We start from the raw sequence: 24,122 nt of genomic DNA, 5'->3' as shown, positions 1-24,122 counted from the left end.
GGTGCAAATTGAAACATTGTCATCCAGACCTTCTGAAACCCTCCCTCCCTGGACAGTGCTAATTGCCAATTCAGAGTTGTCTTAACAGGACATGCCACCCAGCAGTCGCAGTCCAATAAGTATTGTGCAGAAAAAGAGTATTTTACTTTTGGCTGCTTTACATCCAGTATGTGGAGCATATAGACAGTATTAGCACTTGGAAATATACATGCGTTTATGTCTTTGAGAGGGTTTGGGGTGGGTAAGTGGTAAGAGCAGCTAGTGGAATATCTGGCTGCAATTAAATCTCTTATCCTGTATTTTAATCCTGCTGAAACTGACAGAAAGACTCATGAATAATGAAAAAGGTTGTACTCGCCTGAGGTTTACCCCACGGGCTGTGTTGTTACTTTTGATGCCATTCTGGTGCAGATGGGACGGAGTTGGTCTGCAGAAAACGGATGCATGATTACTCACAGCATTTCACGCATAGGGCTCCAATCACTCAAATTGACATGTGGCTCTTCCTTGACCTTGATTATAAAAGTTAAAAAGTGTTTACTTGATGAAAAAAAATTAAAGGGGAAAAAATCTTAAGCTTGCTTACATTTTCCACTCAATACCAAGGACAACACAATATTGTGATTATAATGCGGAGGCCTTAAATACTCAAAAATACTCGCTGATTGAGAAGAAAGGAGTCATTGTTTCTGGTATAATTCAGGAACTGGTCAGACCTGTGGGAATAAATGGCAAGACTGCTTCATTCACATCTTCCCACTTTTAGCTCATAATGAGACAGAATGGAAGACTTCACTTCCCATGGGCCATAGCAATGTGCTGTTGTTTCCACTGCTGTTCCATTGTACCAGAGACCCTAACTGTCTGCAAGAACGACATGTTTGGGTATTTCAGTCAACAAGTTAATAAATAATTCGTACTCATGCAAAGCACACACTGTACACATCTTCGACATCGCTGCATTATCACCAAAGTGGAGAGAGATCACTTAATTTACAATACCTTTCTTAAATCTTCCGTCATATAATATCATTCATATTTTGCCAACATGCAGTTTAAAAAGATTTTGAGAGAACAATCGTAATGCAATGTTGCAAAAGTTTATTTATTTGCACTTAATGGAGGGGTAACATAAAGCACAACGCAGAATTCAAAATTTACTGGACATATAATTAATGTAGCCAGGTAATGCCCACATGGACAAAAGTGATTGTGCACTTTTCTTACTGAGTAAATTAACTTAAAATGTCTTCAGATTAAATAAGTGAAATAGATAATTGAATACATACATATTGAGTAAAACACCAGGACTGCATTTGTGGATTTGACAGATTTTGACACCAATTACAATAAATGACATCTGTTTTTCTTTGCAAATTATAACGTTGTGTCAGCACAAGCATTTTGGAGCATGGCTGGGAGCACATATGTGGGTGTGCCTCAGTATATTTGTGTTTTTGTGTGCGCATTTGTATGTTTATGCATATGTCTATGTGTACATGCATGTGTGTGTATGCTTGTGTGTGTGTGTGTGTGTGTGCGTGTGTGCGTGTGCTATAATAACCATGAGTGATAAAATACTGGGCAGTTTGTTCTAAGCATTACTGTATCGTCCATTTGACCAGACAGTGTACTGCACTGGTGTTATTCATTCTTTCATTTCTTGCCAATCCCTGCTGGATCTTTGGTTAATCCACCAGCTGTCTCATCCCCATACTGAAGCGATGACCCTAGGTTGGTCAACAAACAAGTTGGCAGGAGGCATTGGGATCTAAGAGAAGGAATTGTTAATTAGAATGTCTGCAACTATATGATCTCAATTCCTGAACATACATTCATATGGTGCTCAATATGAATTTGAAGTTGTATGTATTTTCATTAAAAGCTATTGTGAAACTGACAGCCTCTAAGATGTGATTTGTGTGCACACATTGAAATTCGGACAAAGGACAAAATGAAACTGAATCACCAGCTTTGCATTATGTAGAACTAAAACATATTTTTTTGTCTGTTTTGTTGTTCTGGCACAAAGATATGCTTATATTTAATACAATAAATCTAATCTAGATGTGTGAATTATACACATAGTTTCTTTAACTGCAATTTTAATCTTCAAGCATATACTCTAAGCTACTCTCTGGACAATTAACATGTACCAACGTTTAAATTCAAAGCAGATTCTTCTGTACTTACACCAGTACTGTCCTGGAAACTGTCACGAGACTATAAAAAAACAACAAATTTTTTTTTTAAGAATTTATATATATTTAATGGTATGATGTAGTATATAAATGTAATCAGACATTTCAATACAGTATATACAGCTCATACAATGTGTACATTAAATATTAAATTTCCAGTTTTCAAATGAGTGTCCCTTGAAAGTAGTACAGTATGTATCTTGTTCCATCTTGATACAGTTTTCTAAAAGCAGTTATGCACAGTTGCTCATCTAAGGAAAAATACCATAAATGATATGCTATAGTGGCAGTAATCAAGTAATTTACCAAGACACTGGGCAAATGTTTCATATACATATAATATCATATATAACTAGAAAACTACACCTTTTTTTTACAGCCTTTTGTACTTGGTCCCAATTTTGTGCGTTACTACAAACAGGAATGGTGGATGGGTACTGCATTGATGCATAGTATACAAAAATTATATACTGCCCTGTAGAAGACTGTATGGGTAAACAAAAACTTTAAATATCAAATGTATGGGGAAAACCATGATGAGATATATAATAATCTTTCATGGAATCTCTGTGTGTATTTTGCCACAGAAGAGAGGAATGGAAACAAGCAATCATATTTCAATATGAAAAGTCAAATTTCTTCAGAAAAGTTTAGTGAATGCTTTATCTTCTGACTTATTTGAAGTTAATGGTTGTTAGCACTCAATTTTGATTAATATCTCACCATAAGCAAGGGAAGCCCAGATTTAGTATAACTAGAAAGTGCTCTTAAACTCTGCGTAAACTGTTTTGAGGAGTTAAAAAAAAAAAAAAAAAAAAACATTTCAGTATTCAGTAAGGGTGCCAAGATCTCCTTGATGGAGAGACAATGCTCACTCACCTCTGAGCAGGTTCAGTATCATTCTCAGGATCAACGGGCATTTTTCTATGAAAAAAAGAATGATGTTACTTCTTGTTCACTGAAGTCTTTCAGCCTTCTGTTACTCTGACCCCTTGCTTTAATCAAAACCATCTTTGGATGGAATGTAATTGGTGCAATGATTTTGCAGAAAATGCATGGGAAGGAAACACCATTAGGAAACAAGCAATCATATTTCAATATGAAAAGTCAAATTTCTTCAGAAAAGTTTAGTGAATGCTTTATCTTCTGACTTATTTGAAGTAAATGGTTGTTAGCACTCAATTTTGATTAATATCCCACCATAAGCGAGGGAAGCCCAGATTTAGTATAACTAGAAAGTGCTCTTAAACTCTGCGTAAACTGTTTTGAGGAGTTAAAAAAAAAAAAAAAAAAAAACATTTCAGTATTCACTAAGGGTGCCAAGATCTCCTTGATGGAGAGACAATGCTCACTCACCTCCGAGCAGGTTCAGTATCATTCTCAGGATCAACGGGCATTTTTCTATGAAAAAAAGAATGATGTTACTTCTTGTTCACTGAAGTCTTTCAGCCTTCTGTTACTCTGACCCTTGCTTTAATCAAAACCATCTTTGGATGGAATGTAATTGGTGCAATGATTTTGCAGAAAATGCATGGGAAGGAAACACCATTAGGAAACAAGCAATCATATTTCAATATGAAAAGTCAAATTTCTTCAGAAAAGTTTAGTGAATGCTTTATCTTCTGACTTATTTGAAGTAAATGGTTGTTAGCACTCAATTTTGATTAATATCCCACCATAAGCGAGGGAAGCCCAGATTTAGTATAACTAGAAAGTGCTCTTAAACTCTGCGTAAACTGTTTTGAGGAGTTAAAAAAAAAAAAAAAAAAACATTTCAGTATTCAGTAAGGGTGCCAAGATCTCCTTGATGGAGAGACAATGCTCACTCACCTCCAAGCAGGTTCAGTATCATTCTCAGGATCAACGGGCATTTTTCTATGAAAAAAAGAATGATGTTACTTCTTGTTCACTGAAGTCTTTCAGCCTTCTGTTACTCTGACCCCTTGCTTTAATCAAAACCATCTTTGGATGGAATGTAATTGGTGCAATGATTTTGCAGAAAATGCATGGGAAGGAAACACCATTAGGAAACAAGCAATCATATTTCAATATGAAAAGTCAAATTTCTTCAGAAAAGTTTAGTGAATGCTTTATCTTCTGACTTATTTGAAGTAAATGGTTGTTAGCACTCAATTTTGATTAATATCCCACCATAAGCGAGGGAAGCCCAGATTTAGTATAACTAGAAAGTGCTCTTAAACTCTGCGTAAACTGTTTTGAGGAGTTAAAAAAAAAAAAAAAAACATTTCAGTATTCAGTAAGGGTGCCAAGATCTCCTTGATGGAGAGACAATGCTAACTCACCTCCAAGCAGGTTCAGTATCATTCTTAGGATCAACGGGCATTTTGCTATGAAAAAAAGAATGATGTTACTTCTTGTTCACTGAAGTCTTTCAGCCTTCTGTTACTCTGACCCCTTGCTTTAATCAAAACCATCTTTGGATGGAATGTAATTGGTGCAATGATTTTGCAGAAAATGCATGGGAAGGAAACACCATTAGGAAACAAGCAATCATATTTCAATATGAAAAGTCAAATTTCTTCAGAAAAGTTTAGTGAATGCTTTATCTTCTGACTTATTTGAAGTAAATGGTTGTTAGCACTCAATTTTGATTAATATCCCACCATAAGCGAGGGAAGCCCAGATTTAGTATAACTAGAAAGTGCTCTTAAACTCTGCGTAAACTGTTTTGAGGAGTTAAAAAAAAAAAAAAAAAAACATTTCAGTATTCAGTAAGGGTGCCAAGATCTCCTTGATGGAGAGACAATGCTCACTCACCTCTGAGCAGGTTCAGTATCATTCTCAGGATCAACGGGCATTTTTCTATGAAAAAAAGAATGATGTTACTTCTTGTTCACTGAAGTCTTTCAGCCTTCTGTTACTCTGACCCCTTGCTTTAATCAAAACCATCTTTGGATGGAATGTAATTGGTGCAATGATTTTGCAGAAAATGCATGGGAAGGAAACACCATTAGGAAACAAGCAATCATATTTCAATATGAAAAGTCAAATTTCTTCAGAAAAGTTTAGTGAATGCTTTATCTTCTGACTTATTTGAAGTAAATGGTTGTTAGCACTCAATTTTGATTAATATCCCACCATAAGCGAGGGAAGCCCAGATTTAGTATAACTAGAAAGTGCTCTTAAACTCTGCGTAAACTGTTTTGAGGAGTTAAAAAAAAAAAAAAAAAAACATTTCAGTATTCACTAAGGGTGCCAAGATCTCCTTGATGGAGAGACAATGCTCACTCACCTCCGAGCAGGTTCAGTATCATTCTCAGGATCAACGGGCATTTTTCTATGAAAAAAAGAATGATGTTACTTCTTGTTCACTGAAGTCTTTCAGCCTTCTGTTACTCTGACCCCTTGCTTTAATCAAAACCATCTTTGGATGGAATGTAATTGGTGCAACTCAAAATACATGTGTTAGCTTCAAAATAGTTTCTTGAAACCAAAACATAATAGCAAATATGACAACTGCTGCAGCCAGCACCACCAACACCACTTATTATATCAGTATTATTATACATATTATTATAATTATTATAAAATGTACATTTCAAGTTCAAAAATGTTGCTACAATGTTATGTTTAGTAATTTTACAATCATATATGTAATTCAGTTTACATATGTATGCTTTTGAAATGGCATCTGCAGAGAATCCCTAAATTCTGCAGGATTATACAAACATAAATTAAGATTTTACTTCCACAGTGACGTTGTTTTCAGCATCTGTAAGTGCATGTAGGTTGTTTAGTCTGAAAAAAAATTCTAAATCAAATAAACAGAACAAATAAACAAAACAAAAAAAAACTTGAATGTGTGCTAAAACGTTGAACCATCGATTTGAACCACTCTACTTTTTTATTATAATGTTAAGAACATCATTAAACTATACTGGAGTTACATTTGTATATTAACATACCTTATTTTTCCTTCTTTAGTTTTGAGGATCATTCCATAGGCACAGCTGAACAGAAATAAAACAATAAGCAGTCCTTTCTTCATTCTGGAATAATTAGCTGTTAAACACTCAGTAGGTAGGAAAAAAAGCTTCACAATGGAAAACAGTGAAGACTCTCTCATGGTAAAATATTCATTATATGTAGGGCTTTTTGTTTAAATATTATGTTCTTATCTGTGCCACATACGTAACACAATTTGATTAGTTGAAGGACATCTGGAAAGGACCAAGTGAACATGTCCAACCAAAGAATGATGATTCCTCTCCAATGCTGTTAAAATATTTGTTAGTTCACATTGTGGGCAAAATCATTAGTCAAACGTTGTTAGTCAAGGTTGGGTCAACTTTGGAATAGTTCTGAATCCACTGCTAGAGCTCCAGTTTGTCACACATTAATCTTTTTTAGATTTTTAAGGACATGACCTGCCCTTGGCCAGTTTCTGACAGCGCGCTGGGAAATTCTTCAGTTCCCACCAGACCAAAACCTCACACCAAAATGTTTAGTTCCTTATTCACACATATGAAAGTTAACTCATGCAACATGATGGCAATTTATTTAATGGCAAAGTAATACATTTTATGATGGGATACTCTTTTTTGATCACTGTCTTATCTGTCAAGGAAACAATCTATAAACAATCTAAGCACTTTCAAGCCTGTAAATTTGATTTGAGTTTTAATTTGAATGAGTTCTTTTCAAAAGCTTTTTCAGTGTACATACTATCTTGCTGTCAGCAGCCCTTTTTTACCAAGTTATTGAACTTAATCTAAGATGTAAACGAGATAATTTTGTTGGTGGGTGAGGGGGATCAGCTGTTGGGGGGTTTAAGAGGTTGCTTAAATGCAAATAAGTGAATTTTTTAAAAACTGATCTCCAATATTGTAGTGGTGATAGTGTATGTGTTGGTGTGTGTGTAAACATCAATAGCCTTTTTGGTTAGCTTACTTTTGGCAGGAAACTCACCTTCTCACAGACACACTGTTTACAGGCTAAATCACACCACTGGTTGGATTTGCAGCTTTTGTGAAGAAGAGGCTTAAGACTGCTGGGAGTTTGGTATTAGTCTGATTTACAACAGCATGCTACATTCTGTTCTTATCTTCTGCTCGCATGCCACTGGTAGGCATTTACTATAAGGATGAGATCAATTAGCATGGCAGACAGAAATACAGTATGGGAATGAATCACATTGAACAGTGTACAGTTATGCAGAATGGGAATGTCATTTTTACAACAAACTGTCCATTTAAGGAATACTTTTTTCTTACCTTCTAGAAAAAAATGAAGCAACAATTAGAAAAATACAAATCAGACCACAACTAATGAATGACCGAATAAGCTGAATTATGTGCCTAATTTTCATTTTAAAACATTTTCAATGTATATATATATGTTTCATTTTTTTTCAGTTAAACATGACTAATGCAAACAAGATTCACAAATCCACAGAAAACATATACTTATCTAATGAAAATCAATACTGGCTTTACAATTATCTTTATAAAGGAATAAGTTGACATGTTTTAAACTGAACTTCAAAGGCAGATTCACAAATAGTTTTCACTGAATTATTTTATTATTAATTAATGCAATATGTATTTCTACATGCAGTGAAGCATAAATGTGCATAAATAATCATTATGGAACAGTTTTGAATTAAAAAGCACTTGCCTAGACACTATTTTCATTTCTGAAATTCCTGATGATGACTCACAACCATCTGCTATGATTAGTCACAGGTTCTGAATATCTGAACAGACATACAAATTATCCACTCCAAATAGGTTCCCCCTTGATTTAAGTAACTTAACAAAGGGCATGGTAAACATCACATAACTATCTTAAGTATCTTGGTCATTTACATAAGATAAATAACTTATAACAATACAGGACAAGCACACAACTTGGAAAACATGATCAATATTACCACTGAACAGTCTACATTTTAAATGGCTACACTGTTCACCATTGCAGCAGTTTTCCAGGCATGGAATTAAGTTGGGAAAATCACACAAAACAACTCTGGTGCAGTGGGATCGAAGAATTCTCCTCTTGGACATGAATCTGCCGCTTCTCCTCCCAGCCTGCAGCACTCCTTTCGGTCAGGATTTATCGGAAGTCTTCTGCAGAGAACATGCCCTTTGCCCTCCGCAAGATGGAGTCCTTGGAAGCGTCGTAAGGGTGCTCTTTTGAGGGGATCTCCAGCACAGCGGGGATCGACTGCATGTGCGCGTCAATCGCGTGGCGGATCATCTCCGCAATGAACTGGTTGATCAGGATGATTCCAATGTCATCGCGAGCCAGAAAACTCCTGAGGAGAGATCACGTTCATGACCAGGTCATAAAAACCTGGTTGCCAGCACAATCTCTTAAATCAGGAATAAAACTGCACGGTCACATACAGAGGTATGGAGTAAAACAAGTAATGACACATGAATTGAAGTGCCAATGCAGCCATCGTGGGTGTGTCGATAGCTGGCTAATTCAAAGGAATATGCCAAATCCAGGTGAGCTAATGATATGGTTTTATTAATATAATGTTCATGGTTAGCAAGCAGTAATTGGAGTCCGAGTAAGCCATCTGTTTATTACACATGACGTTACCGTGATTAGATTTATTTCTACCAACTGACCGTGGCAACCCTGGGATTTCTCACAACATAGCAATTGACTTAGACTCAAGCATAATTTCTGCTAACCTACCAGTTAACAATATGTTATTTTCTTAAAGAAGCACCAGCCAACACTTACTTGAAGGTCTCTTCGATCTCAGTGATGCTCGTGTCTTTTTCAACAACCAAGAAATTGGGTTTACGGTTCTTATTCAACTCGCCTACGCCCCCAAGCAGGAATCCTGTGCATGTATCTTCATCACCGATAACGGCAATTAGTTTACCTCGCCCAGCCATGGTGGAGTTCGCGTGCCCTGGCTATTTTAATATCACAAACTAATAGAAAATGTATTGCTAGTTCTAGAGGTTGGTGTTTTCTTCAATGGCTTTTCAAAGTCAGCTGACTTTTCTACTTCCTCTTTTCAGCTTGCCACGTGATTAAGCTTACTGCTCAGGCGCACGCTCATGCGTAGTTGACAACATATTTTCGTCAGGGTGCTACTTGGCTGCAGGGAATTTTATCCCCAATGGAAAATGGGCAAAGTAAACATTATGGTAGATTTATTTAACGGCCGTTTTAATTACACATACAATTTTAAATTGAAATTTGGCTAATGACTATTTACTTGTTTATTAATAATGTGAACTTGGCTAAATAGTTTATAAACGTGCCGGTGGGTTAGCCAAGTGTTACAGACAGCTGTCAGGGGAATGAGATTGATGTTAATGGAGTAGACGTGGAAAAAGACTAGTTAAAGTTAAACTTAATTACGTATAAAACTAAAATTCATCGGCTTCTAAATCAAGGCTAAGGTTTTAGCTTTTTATGCGTTTCAATAAAGACTAATGTCTTATCCATATGTATTTGTTTTGTGGTGAAAAGTACTACATCTAACATTAACTATTGTAAACTGGTGCAAGAAACTTCGATTCGGTGAAACGGTACTTCTACTGGCGAGGAACATTATGTAAGATTGGTCTATCAACCATATAAATAATATACGATATTTTGGTACTTGTCGTTCATTGGACGGTTTAGGGACGTTCTTTATGTATCCGAAGTGTGATTGGATTGGCCTCGGCAGAGAAGCCAGCAAACAAACTATGCTGTCCCTGCGCAACGTACTGCGCCTTTTGGTTGGTAGTTAGCTAGGAAGAAATTGTGAATTGCTAATACAAATAAATTGGAGAAAACTGAAGTGGAATTGGGTGGCATGGGGGCCAGTTAGCCAAGTGGAAAACTGACCAATGAATGGTAATCCTTTTAATAGTGTTTATTCGCTGAACATTTAATGTTAATTTAGTGGTGTCCATTCAATAACCGATAGCGTTTACACATGCTGCAACTAGCAAACTAAGTTAAGCAATAAACGATGTTAGCGAAGTTGCACGTTAGATAGCCAGTTAGCTACGGTTAACTGTTTAAAAATAACCTGTGCATAATAAGAATATTATTTGCTACAACTAGAGGTAAAATTGACAAACTCCCAAGTGGAGTGTTTTTGTTTCGGGATGCAGGACAGCTAGCACGCTAGCTAACTTGGCAGGAAGGGTAGCTTACAAGCCTTACTTAACATTAGTTTCATTTCTTTGCTATTTGCGAGCTGGACTAGCTTGCTAGGTAATGATATGACAACTAACTGAGCAAACCTAGTCTGTTATTAGCTAATTTAGCATATTCACTGCTATTTTTTATAACTAGCAAGCTATAACGGTAGTTTCACGTAGCTAAACTCATACTAGTTGGTTGCCTTAGTTTATCCAATGCAGAAATGAACGAAAGCACGTCAAACTATTGAAGTAGCTAACGCTCGATGGTTTGCTTGCATGCATCGATATTGCATTATACAGAGTGAAAATTGTTGTCTTGTGTGCTCGCTAGCTAGCTACATGTGAAATAAGTCTCTAGCATTTTAAATGTCGCGGTTGAATGTGACGCTGTGGTAGAGGTTAGTTGTTTACGTTAGCGGTCAGTGATCGTAACTTGCTAGCAAGCTAAACATATTTTTGATTTTCAATGCATTAATAATGCCTGCATAGGTGTTACCTAAACCCCAAACATGCAAGGTTGATTTTTGCTAACTGGTCTTGGTAATGTTAGCTCTGTTTCCAGATAAGCGCGGGTGGTTGCCTTGGTTACAGACTGTACCGTCAGCTTGTTGCGCTCCCGCTGCTATCTGTGTGTATACTAGCTAGCTATCGGAGATGCTGAGGACAGAAGACTGACACTTCGTCATTGTTAAACAATATGAATAGCATCGATACAAAATGCGGATAAACTGCCCTTTCAGAGAGTCCGTCATTGTAAGGTAAGGGCTAAACGTGTGGGATACAGTTAGAAATTGGCAGCTACATAAACCAACAATCGTGCAAGCTAACGTTACGCTAGCTAGCTAGCCAAGTCTCCTGTGACATCTCGAGTAATGTTAGTCTACCTTGGAACAGTCAACATTAAGATAACCTGCTTATTGCTTGCAAGCTTCTGTAGCGAGCTGATGTTGATTATCGGTAACCAGCTACGCCATTTGATTTCTTTGCTGGTGTCAAACACTGTTTGACTAATGCTACACTTGAATTTATGGTTTTGATCCATTTAGCGAACCAGGTGGTTCGTTGGTGCCCTGCGGTGACATCACACCAGCTAACTAGTGAGCCTTATCCGCTTTGTGCGTTTATTTTTAGGAATGGAAAAGACTCCTGAGGTAATCATCCGACGGCCCCCGAGTGCCACTACCAGCCACCCGGGCTGCGCCCTGCATCACAGCCAGACACAATGAAGAAAATATTCAGCTTCGCCAAGAAAAAGAAGGGGTTCTCTCCTAATTCGTCTGACACGGGCAGTGTGCTGTCGGTCGGATATGAGATTAAGGAGAAGGACTTAAGTAAGATCCACAAAGCTGCATCTTCGGGCGATCTTTCCAAGCTGAAACAACTCGCAAAGAAGAATGATTTAAGTCAACTGGATAAAGAAAACAGGTAAGGCAGGATTCAATTTCATAGGGTCATACACATTTATCTTATCAGATGTCCAAAAGTCTTCAAATGCATTTACTTAATGAAGTTACACAGGCATTAGAGAATGTAGCCTACATTTTAGGGGTGGCCTGTCACTGAATGGCGATACAGAGGAATCAGAGTATGGTGTATGAATGGGAGGTTGTTGTTTGTTGGTATCATAGATCATTCAGTTAACGCGCACAAATACAACTTTGGGACCTTTATGGGATGTATACTTTAGTTGAAGGAAAGGCAGCAAGCTGAAAGGAACTAGGTTATGCTAATTGAAGGTAGAGAGCTTTGTTCTTTCACGTATGCTGTGTGTTTTTAGAGTTTGTGGAAGTGCTTGGGTTCTGTTTTATAGCTGTTCACGTGTGCTTAAAACCACTTCATCAGTCTTCACTCCTGTTACCACTACACAATCAGCTGTCAGAACATCATTAGATGTGCTTTCAAATAAATATGGCTCTTTAGATACATAAACCATATGTCATTGTGGTATAATGTAACAATGTGTTTGGGTAATGTGTATGCTCAATTGAATAAAATGCCAGAATTCTCCTCCCCATGTTTAAGCTGAAATTAGTTGACCTCCTTGTTGTGCCAAATATTTGGGTAAACAATAATTAGGCTAAGTAAAGAACATATTGTTCACCACACACTTGGAATAATATCGTATGACAGGGATAATTGTTCCATTTGCATCATTAAAATGAAGCAGGCCTATGAGTAGCTAGGCCACTTGGTCATTGTTGTTGTCCTTAAGTTTCAAAGCAGATCTTATTACTTTAGGCTCATACGAGTTTAGAGTGTTTGCACATGAAAGAGGAGCACTTGCATCTATTCAGCAAATGGGAGCCTTTCATTAACAAAGAGTAATCCTGTTCTCCTAGTGATCACAAATCTGGTATGAATTCCATCATGAGTTTTTATGATCAATAGTTCATTCTCCACTAAGGAAATACAGTGGAATGCTCACAGTTCCAAATGCTGACAGTCCTTAACCTCAAATTAGCCTACTTTTTTGTTTTTGCTTTCCCATAACATTTCTGAGGCATTGTATCAGTTATAACGTTGTAATAGTGCAACAGCCGTCATGATTATGTCCTTGGTAGTGCACCTAGGATGTATGTAATATTGCATCTTGTATTCTGAAAAATAGGTGAAGTTGATGTACTGTATGTTGCATGGTCATGCTTTGGGGATAGTCTTATGTTTAGAAGCTCTGAAGCAAATCTTATCTTTCATACATTGTCTGCAAAATGAGTAACTGTGAGCATAATCCTCTGTTTCAGAACACCTCTACACATCGCCTGTGCTAATGGACACGTTGAGATTGTGCAGTTCTTGGTGGAGAGCAAAGCCAAGCTGAACCTATGTGACAATCAGAACAGATCCCCGTTAATGAAGGTGCTGTAAGAGTGTATTTGTTGCATTATGCCTATTTGGCAGAACCTGAAAGTGCTTTAATCTAGGCATTAATGATCTGTGAGACTTTGGCGTGGATAATTCATTCACTCATTGATTTGCAAGTGCTGCTGAAAAAAAAGCATTTGCAAATCCAGAACAAGTTGTTTGTCGTTCTTTTTTTCCCTTTTTTTTTTTGCTTTATTCTTGATTTTTCCTGGTTTATGAGGTGTTATTAGTGCAGGTTTCTAGTTTCTCTTGATTATTAGAGGCCTAGAACACTACATTTTTCTGGGAAAATAGCTAGTTTTTTTTCTTAATTTTGAATAGCCAATTATGCTCACACTTCAGTGCTTATCATAGCCTCAGTTGTCGATTTTGAGAGAGCACAGATAATCACGTCCTGTCCACCAAAGCATGTGATGTCACCACTGGCTCTTTTCACACCGCAGTCACCAAGTCGGGCTTAGGCAGACGTGAGTCTGAGGAAGCCATTTCTTGTCCAGGCTCATATATTATTATCTTAAGATACACAGCCACATGTTGTGTATATATGCCTGCAGGCAGTGCAGTGCCAGCAGGAGCGCTGTGTGGTCACCCTTTTGGAGCACAATGCTGACCCCAACCTGGTGGACATCAATGGGAACACTGCCTTGCACCTGGCTGCCCTCATCCCCTCCATCTCCATGGCTGTGCAGCTGCTGGAGCATGAAGCCAACGTCAATGCCCAGAACAAGGTTAGTCCAGCTCCACCCACATAGTCTGGCAGCATTCAGTACACACTGCATCAGCATGCAAGAGCACCAACAGGATTTCTGCATTTATTGGGGATAGATGGGGACTGTATGAAAGGAGAACACAAATATGGTTCAAAATATATGTGTCCAGTTTGTTGCAGGCATGATTCGGGGCTGTTTTATACTTCTGCATAGTTTGCGTGATTTGTGTTGTGTGTGGCATTCATGAAAGGACAGAGCATTTATACTTGTGCAGCATGTTGTACAGGTGCAGGCTGTTTGTTTAAAATTCCTGAACTATACGAGTGACCACACACGACCCTGTGGAGTGACATTTGGCAGTAACCACCAGTCATCATCTGTGCAGTGTACGTGGGCACTGGTTGCTAAGTACATGCTTTTAAATTCTTTGGGAGGTACACAGCATCAATGCGGTCATGGTCTGTAACCTTCACTCACGCCGCACATTCCGCACAACCCCAATGCACACCGGTTTTTATGTGTAGTCTGCAGAAGTATAAAACAGCCTTAACAGTTCTGGACTTCATCCTTGAGTCTGCCATCCTCCCTCTGACTCATGTCTTTTTCTTTTACTTGTAATGGAGTGTTATGTTTGTATTGATCTGCCTTCCCCTCAAATAAACTTATAAATATCTCCTGCTATTAACTGTAAATACTGTAAAATTGTAAATAAATCAATACATGGAAGTGGAAAAAAGTGTCTGTGAATGCCATCTCATTTTGGTTTTGTTTATCTGTCTTTTCCTTGTTTCTTCATGTTGGCCTTTGATTGTCATGCTGGACTTTTGCGTTCAGGACGGTTGCACCCCTCTGACTCTGGCTGTGACAGAAAACCATGTCGAAATGGCAGAGTTCCTCCTGAAGGAGGGAGCAGACATGAATGCGGCTGACCAGGGTGAAAGGTGAGTGACTATGTTGAGATGCTAAGAGCTGCAGCGGAATGGATTTCTATATGGACTTCACTGTGTGCCAGGGGGCATTGTCACACTGTAACAGGAAAGGGCCTTCCCCAAACTGTTGCCACAAAGTTGCAAGCATAGAATCATCTAGAATGTCATTGCATTAAGTTTTGCCTTCACTTGTATAAAGGAGCCTAACCCAAAACATGGAAAAAAAAGCCCCAGACCAAGGGGTGTCGAGATACTTTTGGTCATATATGTGCACTCATGAGTTGACCCCTCCTGATTGTGTCTGATTTAGGACGTCTTTGATGATTGCTGCTTGTAACGGGCAGATCAGCATGGTGCGCCTGCTCTTGCGGTACAATGCAGACGTAACGATAAAGGACGAGAAAGGGTGGACATCTGATGACTACGCGGTCATGAATGGTCACCATGCGTAAGTCCTCTACCTGAAATGCATTAATTTTTGGAGTAAATATTGTATTTGTCATTTCCTGAGGAAGACTAGATCAGTCCAAATGCTTCTCATGCATTAAGTGAAATGTGTAGTGGTGTTTAATTTTAAATGGATAGAGAATTTATTCAATCATCAATGCAGGCAGCTTTCACAGCTGTCATATTTTAAGGAAAAGCAAATGCCCAGTCATAGAGAAAAAACACTTTTGTGAACATTGTGGTTCATGATTCTCGGTTTAAGCCTGTTTGTGTCTCAGGTGTTCGCATCTGATAATTGAACATGGAACAAAGGGGAAGACTCAGCCATCGCCCTCTCATTTCGCTTCGGCTGGAAAGAAGCCGGCGGCCGTATTGGGCAGCCCACGGCACATGGCTCAGGCAGGCCCTGCCCTAGGGCAACCAGCCACTGACAGAGAAGGTGTGTGCTTTGATGTCATATTACAATAAAAGAGAAAACAAGCAAAAATGCATTATTAGACCACAAAGTGCTTTAATTTGCACAGTGGAGTACTGATGTGCCTAATACAGGTTCTTGTTCCTGAAGGCCAAACGGTTTCAGTTTGGTTTCAGAAGGCCATCATCAGTTTGTATTTATTTGTCTCAGTGTAACTAAACAAATGAACTCATGGTGCCCATGGTTTCTGTCCTCCATTACTGTGAATGTTCATCGTTATTTGGTTTTCATCTGCTCCCTCATGCATTTCCACCTGACTGGATCTAGAACTGCAGCTGTCAGGAGCAGCTGAAGCAGGCAAAGGTATCACACACTGTTGCAGTCATAGATATGCAAGTACTAGGTTGGAGAGTCTGTGATGCCTTTTTCATATGTTCTGGCCACGAGGGAGTCCAGGACAGATTCTAGAAAAGAGTACTTTATATTCTAATCCTGTTTTAATCAAAGCAGCTCCTGTTATGGATTTAAGACCATTCCTGTCCAAAATGACTTCCCTGCTTACATGTATTTGGCATGTGTGCAGTTGCTCCACTTTTATGTATATTTCAAAACCCATGTTTTTGGATTTTGCTATCCAATCTTGTCATTGTAAGTTTATGTCTTGCTGCATTTTCCTCAGACCAATGCAATGTAGTGCATCTGACTGCAGCTGTTCTCATAGTTGGCTATCCACGGAATTAGAACCATGCAATTAAATGTATGTGCTTGAAGAGATCCAGTCAGATATGTAATTTATTTATGATCTACTGATTTTGGAAATGCCCTTAAGTGCTCTTGTCTTTCACACAGTAGTTTCTTTCCGTAACGTCCTCAAAATATTTAACAGCACTTTTTTCCCCCAGTTGATGAAGATGATTCACAGGCAGAATCTATCAGTAGGTAAGGGAAGCTCCTTATCTTTGTGCTGTGTGTTTAGCATGACATTTATTTGTTCTCTTTCATAGCATTTACTCTCATATTTTACCTAGAGCATCACGTAGAGGCGCTGGTGATTCATGGCCTTCTTCAGATGAAGATGACTTAGACTTCAGCCCAAAGGTACTGCATCTCAGTAAATTAAGCACTCACACTCAGTAGTGTAGTACTTGCTTTCCGACAGCTTAGATTTGTACAATTCTTTCTTTTATTTACAGAAAACACAAAAGCCAAACCTAAAGAAACTAATGAGTGCCTCACAAAAGGGCAGGACTGATGGTAACTATCAAAATGTGTAATATGCCAATTCCTAAAACTGTGTCATTTAACCGTATTAAAGTGGTGTGCTAATTTTTGACTGTGTGTAATGACATTGTGCTTTCACTAGTTCACTCGTAATGTGTTCCCCTTCCCTGTAGTGATAGCAGATGTGGATAGATCCTCAAGTGAATCCCAGTCTGAGCAGGAGAGTGAGGGTGAAGCCAAGAGAAACTCCTCCCTCCCTGTGGCTTTACCCCCGACTATCGCCCTCCCCAACCCAGCATCCTCATCTTCCCCATCCTTTTATAAACCTCCTCAGGCAACTTCCACCCCTCCCAGCCACTGTAAAAAGGTAATATTTGTGTGTGTTACTAAGATGAGGGCTCTTCTAACACCCTTCTGTTTCCTGTGTTCTGTTTTCCCCTTCTGCCTTTCCCCCATCGTGTTTTCTGGGTTTATTAAGAGGGAGGGCTTTCAGATGTGGCTTTCACCAGTAAACCAAGAGGAAACTCGCAGGAAGAGGGGGAAAGTGACAGTCCAGAGGGACAGGAAGAGGAGGAGTCTGACGAGGAAGATGAGGACGAGGAAGATGAAGTAGACGAAGAAGACGAGGGTGATGATGATGATGAGGATGATGAGGAGGAGGATGAAGATGCTGAGGAAGAAAGTGAAGAAGATGAAGAAGTTGATGAGGAGCAGGATGAAGAGGAGGAGGAGGAGGATGATATGGAGAAGGATGACGTTGCTGTGGCTCACATCAGGAATGATGGCATTAATGATGAAGAGTTGCCAAGACCTGTCACAGCAGGAGCTGATGCTGATATTGAAGAGGAAGCTGACGTAGAGCAGCCCCTGGTTGAAGGTCATGACCCTCACCAGTCTGCAGCAGGTACTGACCAAGCAGCAGTGACTGAAGACCAGGAACCCATGGAAAATGTGTTTCGTGTGAAAATCAGAAATGATAACGGCAATGATCATGAAGATGAGGGGCTTTCCAAAAATATAATCAATGAAGCTGATAATGGCACCCTAGGAATCCTGGACTTTGGAGAAGATTGTGTTGTGTCCGCCATCAGAGTTGAGTCAGGGTATTCGGATGAAGAGGAAGATCATGGAAATAAAGAGAATTCAGATAAGGACCATGTTGAGGCAAGGTCCCCACAAGAACCAAAGGTGCTGCCTCAGCAGAACGTGGGCTGGAATGTTCAGGCAGAAGAGCCCCCTTTTCCTGATATGTCTTGGGGGGATGATAACAATGAGAGTGATGATTTGGCTCATTCCCCAGAAGAACCTAAAGATCCTCCTCTGCACACTGGCCTTACCCTATCGGGGAAAAGTCCAGAGGAGCCAGTCTCTCCTGATGTGTCTAGGAGAGATGAAAAGGACAGAGTTGAAAACAGTGCAAAACAAAAATTTATAGGAAGTATGTCTCCAGTTTTGGCAGAGCCAAACTTACAAAAAAGCTCAGACAAGACTTTGCTTGGAAAAGAGATGGATGAGCCCACATCACCTGTTGAATCCTGGGTAGAGAAAAAGGGCGTTCATGTGAGAGCATCCGGCCATAGTCATGACATTTCAATATCTGGGTCCCATAGAAAGCCAATGACACTGCCTCAAAAGAATGTAGGCACAAACCTGTTATCTAAAAGGAGAGATCAACCTTCCTCTCCTGAGTTGTCTTGGGGAGATGAAAAGGATGAAGATAATGAAGGCCCCACTTATAATGATGAAGCTTTGGAGATGCAGCCTGCAGCTGTGATTGAATCCAAGGCCAGTGATTCATGGGATTCAGATGAGGGGAATTTGAAGAGTGAGCACTTACAGCCAGCTGGCAAAGTTGCTGAGCAGCAGGAGTACAGTGCTCCTGTGTCACTGATTGTCGGCCATTATGAAGGCCCTTATGAGCCCAAGGAGGATTCTGGGAAGATTGCAGCAGGTTCTAGTAAGGCAAATGAGGAGAGGGTAGAATCCCCGTGCATGAGCGCTGAGAAGCAGTCAGAGTCTGATATTGACTGGGGAGATGAAATTTCCAATCATGAACAATTACCTCAGACTGCCATTGATGATGTTGAGCTTGATCCACCTCTTGGGGAAGATCTTGAGGGGCTAATGGTCAGAGCCACCGAAGATAAACGAGCCACAAATTTGAAAATTTATAATGCAGGAGCATCTAAGGTAGGACAGACATGATGACAGTAGATGATGGTAGTAGCCAGTATTGATAAAGTAGGCATGTAAAAAAACAAGTAGATGCCACAGCCTCTCAACTCTTTGTCCTGTACCTGTCATTTTCCAGTGGTGCTGAAAATTATTTTCTTTCAAATAGGATGGCATTTCCACTGAAGACGATGAGGAAGACGAGGATGAAGAAGATGATGATGATGAAGAAACCAAAGAGGATGAGAATGAAGAGAACAAAAATATAGAGGTTCCTGATATTAATACAAATGCTCAGGATGGTCAGAAGTCACATGGTGCCAGTGTAAAACAGAAAAGTGAACCTTCTAAAGATGTCAAAAGAGGTGAGGAGTTCACATGTTTCTCAATAATCTAGACTGTTTCTACGTATTTATGTGTGTATGAAACCAACGCTAACTAATAGCACTGAATGTGCAACAATCAAGAGGAGAAAATACTGTTTCATTTTAATGAGAAAAAGTCTCAAAATAAAACTTTTCAGCTTTGATTATTTAAGAGGTCATTCCAAAAGAGAATGCCACAGCGTAGCGTCCAACAGTAAATGTCCCAAAATCTTCCGCAGATTTCCTGTCAGAATTGGGTCTGGAGGGAGGAGAGGAGGAGGAGGATTCGCCCTGGGACTCTGAGGTGGGGCAGAACAGAAACGCATCAATGCAGTACAGTTCTGCTCATTGATTTCTATGTTTGTTTATGCGTGGCTGCTCTCATATAGAGAAACCAACCAGGATGCCATGGCCAGATATGCTACGTTACATTACTTGACAATCCAGAGTGTCGTACACAAGTGGAGAACATCTGAGGAATGCAGTAATGCAATATTACCCATAAGGCAGAGGCCCCTTTATAATCAATAAGTGTAATGTCAACCTAAGAAACAACTATTCGTAACTATGATGTAAAGAAAGTACCACTAGACAGATAATCGGTCTGTTACAGCTATAACTAACATTTTTCAAAGGGAAATCCAAAGAAAGATTGATAAAAGAAAGGTTATCTAAGGGGGATCTGGGGAACTGTGGTGCTATCTGAAGAGTCATCAGTCTGTTAAATACATGCATCACAAAAGCATTTGGAATGTACACTTTGAGTAAACCATTAACCTTGAAAGCGAGACACTATTCTGCAAATACAATGTAATTGTGAGTGTTTGAATGGTGCCAACCTGTGATCTGTCAGTGATGTTGCCCTGCATTCTGTTAGCATACACATTGTCAGGCAGTTGATATGGAAGAGCTTCACCATACTATATCCATTCAGGGACTGTGGTGTTCAAATGATTGGTGCTTGTTATAGGGCACATCTCAGTTAAAAGAACCAAGTACAGAGAGTGCAGTTGTTAGGGTTTTTTTTTATTATTTTTTTAAGTGCACCGTGTTGTCATTTCCTCATACAGTCTGGCTCTGACAGTCCAGGGAAACTGCAAGGTGTGGCCCACACCCCTGTGAAGGCACATAAAGTGATGGCCAGCATTTCAGAGGAGAAAAATGAAGGTAATTGCCTCTGTCACGTTTTCTATTTAAGGCTGCGGTATGTAAGTAGGAGATCAGAAAACCAACTGAGCAGTAGTTATGCTTGTAGATTTTGCTTTGGACTCATGTCAGTAAAACCATTTCATGCTTAAAGAACCAGTAGCCTATCCACATTACTTGATGTTGCAGTACTTAAAAAATAGATCACATCTTTTAAATACATTAATTAAAATACTGATTGATTGATTGATATATACATCCTGAATTAAATGAGCTTTAAAAATGAGTTTAAAAATGTAGTTCTTAAATAGACATTGGTTAAATGTATTCATTTGGCTGGTTTTCCAGTATACCGTATAATCCTGCATACCTAACCCCAGGACATAATGAATCATCATGTGGAAAAATGGCTCAAATAAAATTTTCTGCATGGTGTAATGACAATTAAGAGCGCTTAAAGATTGCAAAAGATTAAGTATAAAAATGCTTTCAAATTGTTTTAGCCCTCATTTTTACTAAGCCTAAGAAATCAGGCACATTTACAAAATAAGAGAAACATTGTAATGGTTAATAACATGATTAATTAGGTATTGTTTGATAAACCAAAGTAAGAAATTTAAATGGACAGAATTATATTTGTATCATTTATGTTTTATGCTAAGCCAACTTTGCAAAATATGTCTGTGTTTACTGTATTTAATAAGCTAAATTATGCATTCAGCATTTCAAACTGCTTTTGCTGCCTTGTTTTTGTCATTTTATTGCTTTAGTTTTTTCACATATCCAACATACCCCATATTCCAACAAGGTTGGATGTTCAGGATTGTACTGTACTTACAGTATTGTAGCAGATCAGGCTCAGTGTCTTTGAAAAGTGTGTTCAGGAAATCTTGCCCGCAGGCTTTTAACAGAATTTATATCAAATTCCTTTCCGTAGACCCCTTTTACATTCCTTCTTTCTTAAGAGGATCAAGACACTGTAGGATGGCTAATCTAGAGATTCCAAGGAGATTAGTCAGGACGGGAGACCTTTCAGCTCCGGGTATGGACACTGCCCCTCAAAGGGCGGAGTCAATCCGACACGATCGCCGTGACCATACTGACCATAATCCAGTTGTGCGGCAGCCAGGTGCATGCAGGGCTCCATCGCGGCCTCATGCTTACCATTAACCCCTTCTGTGCCGGTCTGTCCCATAACCGCCCCCGTCCGAGCCCTAACCGCGCGCGTCACCTGCATGCGGGAGGAACTCTGCTGTTCTGGCACGGCTTCATCGCGCACTGGCATGTGTGCGCAGTTCCGCACTGCAGTCCTGCACATATGCATGTCTGAATGCCAGCTCCAGTGCTAGCCCAAGTCTGACACTCCCTGGACAGTAATTTTCAAAGTTTAATCTAACTGCGTTTTTTCAATCATGCAGATTTGCAAGATGGTGGTTTGGAAAAGAAGGTAGGTTAGTCTCTCTGCTCTTTAGAATGGTTTTACAAGTCGGCACCCAACCAGCTGGCGTGATACTTGTGTTCATTTGTCCTTTCACAGCCAGTATTAAAAGCTCAGCCAGCACCTGTCTTACCCAAACCAGCTGAACCTAAAGATGATGCTGTCAAAAACAAAGGTAATCACTGATTTAATGCCTTTAAATGAAAGAGGTGCATGGCTACGCTACATTCAGTCCTCTGGCTGCATATCCCAGTTGCTGCAACATGCAGATGCGGCACAAATAGGAACTGAAAAGTTGCGACTCCAAGTCGTTTTTTGCTGAATTGTGCCACATGTAACTGGTCTGAACGTAGCCTTACTCATTCCGTTTCCTTACACTGTATGTCCTGTATTTTCTTTTCTTTTTGCCACATCTGTATCTGTACACATTTTGTTTTCCTTCTAACAGATTTAATGGAAGAACTTGGTTTGGATGATGCTGATGATCTTGAAGGTAATATACTCTCTTCCTCTGTGCACCTAACATCAAATTTTCATTTCATTTCTACATATGTACATACCTACATATATATATACATTCATACATACAAAGATAAATTATAAGTAGCTGTAGTGTGGAGATGGCACTTGTCTGCCTGAAGGAATAACCAGTTTGAAGCGGTCTCCCATTGACCAGTAGTTGTGATGCAGTCACCTTCGCCCCTTGTAGATGCTTCGGACTGGGACACAGCGAGCACCGCCAGCCGGACCATCGCTGGGCGCAAGCTGGCCTCGCCCTCGGGAGAGGAGCCCGGCGAGAGGCCGCCTGCCGCTCAGAGCAAAGCCCAGGGTCCCCCTAGCCCGACGGCCCGAACCCCCCCACTGCCCAGCCCCCGTTCCTCAAACCCCTCCACAACACTGCAGCCTCAGCCACATCCCCGTGCCAGGAGACTTCTACCTGCCAAAGCAGAGAGCGAGGAAGGTACTGCCCAACATAGGGAAGCTCAAATCTGTCACTCACTGTTCATACAGACATTTGTGAGTGACTCTGGGTTAAATTATGGAATATGTAATTTGGTGTTCATTATATTTTTCATGCAAATGTTACCATTATAATACTGAATGATTCAGCATGGTACAGACGGGGAGACAGGGGAACTGGAAGGGCACTGGTTGTGTCACACCCTGGCACCCTCTGTAATATTTATAATGCTCTGATTTCCCTAAATATTCAAGTAGCTACCATGTACAAATGGTCTTTCCTGTTCAGAGTCTGACTGGGATTCAGAAAGCGGTACCCCTGCCTCTAGTCCGAGAAAGACTGGAAAACTACAGCCAAATCTGCCTGAAGATAAAGCCATATCTAAGCCAGGTGAGCTCAGATATGTGAAGTTCTTGCAGAGCTTGCATTAGTATGCAATTCTTGTCAAAGAATTATTATTTTTCCCATACAACATTTTTAAAAAAAAAATTTTTTTTTTAAGTTGAACTGACAAGTGCATAGTACTGGAGAGGTATGGAACCCAAGGGGGCTTATACAAGTACCTCCCCTAATGACATTAGCTGACCTATAGTGACATTTATAACATTATATTTGTCATTAGGCAAAAATGAATAGAAAACAAAACGGGGAAAAAAAGTAGATGCATATGAAAAAAAAAAAATAGGTTAAGAAACTAAAAGGGAAGAAGAGAATATAAATGCACAGCCAAAACAGACAATATTATTCATCAATGAACAGACGAAACGGTAACAAAGACACTTCATAAGAGCTGTTTTCAAGTTTGATGTGAACAGTGATAAGAATGGTGGGTTAAAGTCAGCTTTTGCCGTCAGACATCCTGCCGCACCCACGTCAGCTCAGCCCTGAGGATGGAGGGAGCAGAGGCAGTGTGGAGTCAAAGGAGGAGCCGCACAAGGTTGGGTTTAGCTTCTCATGCATCGCCGTCTCCTGGTTATAGGGTTCTTTGTCTACTGATGATGACTTATCTCCACCCCATCTGTTTTTACTAGTTTTACTGTCCCCTACATCATCCTGTGCTGGTTATAGTGTGCATTAAATCTCCCTGGACTGATTTGTGCCCTGTACATTTCCTTGTACTGGCTAT

General features: G+C 39.6%; 3 protein-coding genes across 14 annotated transcripts in view; 1 reads left to right on the top strand and 2 right to left on the bottom strand.

The window, feature by feature from the left end:
- Positions 1-358: 358 nt before the first annotated feature.
- On the bottom strand, positions 359-7,575 carry zgc:193726 (uncharacterized protein LOC561161 homolog). 3 transcript variants are annotated; one of them, XM_064343068.1, is made up of 10 exons: positions 6,128-7,575; positions 5,913-5,960; positions 5,455-5,499; positions 4,980-5,024; positions 4,505-4,549; positions 4,032-4,076; positions 3,558-3,602; positions 3,081-3,125; positions 2,194-2,223; positions 359-716 (listed from the first exon to the last, which is right to left on the bottom strand). In XM_064343068.1, exons 1-10 carry the CDS (start codon positions 6,286-6,288, stop codon positions 641-643), a joined length of 585 nt encoding a protein of 194 aa, XP_064199138.1. In that variant the 5' UTR covers positions 6,289-7,575; the 3' UTR covers positions 359-640. The 3 variants fall into 3 exon arrangements, with proteins under 3 accessions (XP_064199138.1, XP_064199139.1, XP_064199140.1); XM_064343070.1 differs by lacking the exon at positions 359-716 and adding an exon at positions 1,085-1,771 and having other exon boundaries at positions 5,913-5,973; XM_064343069.1 differs by lacking the exon at positions 2,194-2,223.
- Positions 7,576-7,721: 146 nt separating this feature from the next.
- atp6v1f (ATPase H+ transporting V1 subunit F) lies at positions 7,722-9,224 on the bottom strand. The gene is made up of 2 exons (XM_064343071.1): positions 8,919-9,224; positions 7,722-8,478 (listed from the first exon to the last, which is right to left on the bottom strand). Exons 1-2 carry the CDS (start codon positions 9,074-9,076, stop codon positions 8,277-8,279), a joined length of 360 nt encoding a protein of 119 aa, XP_064199141.1. The 5' UTR covers positions 9,077-9,224; the 3' UTR covers positions 7,722-8,276.
- Positions 9,225-9,776: 552 nt separating this feature from the next.
- si:ch211-272n13.3 (ankyrin repeat domain-containing protein 26) overlaps positions 9,777-24,122 on the top strand; it is a 30,410-nt gene continuing 16,064 nt past the window's right edge. For 3 of the 10 annotated variants that reach the window (XM_064343063.1, XM_064343061.1, XM_064343058.1), the window contains exons 1-22: positions 10,271-11,088; positions 11,462-11,755; positions 13,072-13,186; positions 13,747-13,920; positions 14,737-14,843; positions 15,142-15,279; positions 15,557-15,717; positions 16,021-16,056; positions 16,596-16,632; positions 16,722-16,791; positions 16,887-16,947; positions 17,393-19,104; positions 19,256-19,451; positions 19,691-19,755; positions 20,522-20,618; positions 21,535-21,639; positions 22,016-22,044; positions 22,135-22,210; positions 22,484-22,528; positions 22,745-22,996; positions 23,285-23,386; positions 23,851-23,933. In XM_064343063.1, the coding sequence (XP_064199133.1) occupies positions 11,553-11,755; positions 13,072-13,186; positions 13,747-13,920; positions 14,737-14,843; positions 15,142-15,279; positions 15,557-15,717; positions 16,021-16,056; positions 16,596-16,632; positions 16,722-16,791; positions 16,887-16,947; positions 17,393-19,104; positions 19,256-19,451; positions 19,691-19,755; positions 20,522-20,618; positions 21,535-21,639; positions 22,016-22,044; positions 22,135-22,210; positions 22,484-22,528; positions 22,745-22,996; positions 23,285-23,386; positions 23,851-23,933 (3,864 nt within the window). In that variant the 5' untranslated portion in view covers positions 10,271-11,088; positions 11,462-11,552. Of the gene's footprint in view, positions 10,035-10,269; positions 11,089-11,461; positions 11,756-13,071; positions 13,187-13,746; positions 13,921-14,736; positions 14,844-15,141; positions 15,280-15,556; positions 15,718-16,020; positions 16,057-16,595; positions 16,633-16,721; positions 16,792-16,886; positions 16,948-17,087; positions 17,282-17,392; positions 19,105-19,255; positions 19,452-19,690; positions 19,756-20,521; positions 20,619-21,534; positions 21,640-22,015; positions 22,045-22,134; positions 22,211-22,483; positions 22,529-22,744; positions 22,997-23,284; positions 23,387-23,850; positions 23,934-24,122 lie in introns of those variants that run through there. The other 7 variants (XR_010331207.1, XM_064343060.1, XM_064343059.1 and 4 more) reach the window with 6 other exon arrangements.

The sequence above is a fragment of the Anguilla rostrata genome, chromosome 7 (assembly GCF_018555375.3).
Source record: "Anguilla rostrata isolate EN2019 chromosome 7, ASM1855537v3, whole genome shotgun sequence".
In the NCBI taxonomy this organism is placed as follows: domain Eukaryota; kingdom Metazoa; phylum Chordata; class Actinopteri; order Anguilliformes; family Anguillidae; genus Anguilla; species Anguilla rostrata.
The sequence above is the reverse complement of the archived record's forward strand: the minus strand, read 5'-3'. Positions and strand labels throughout refer to the sequence as shown.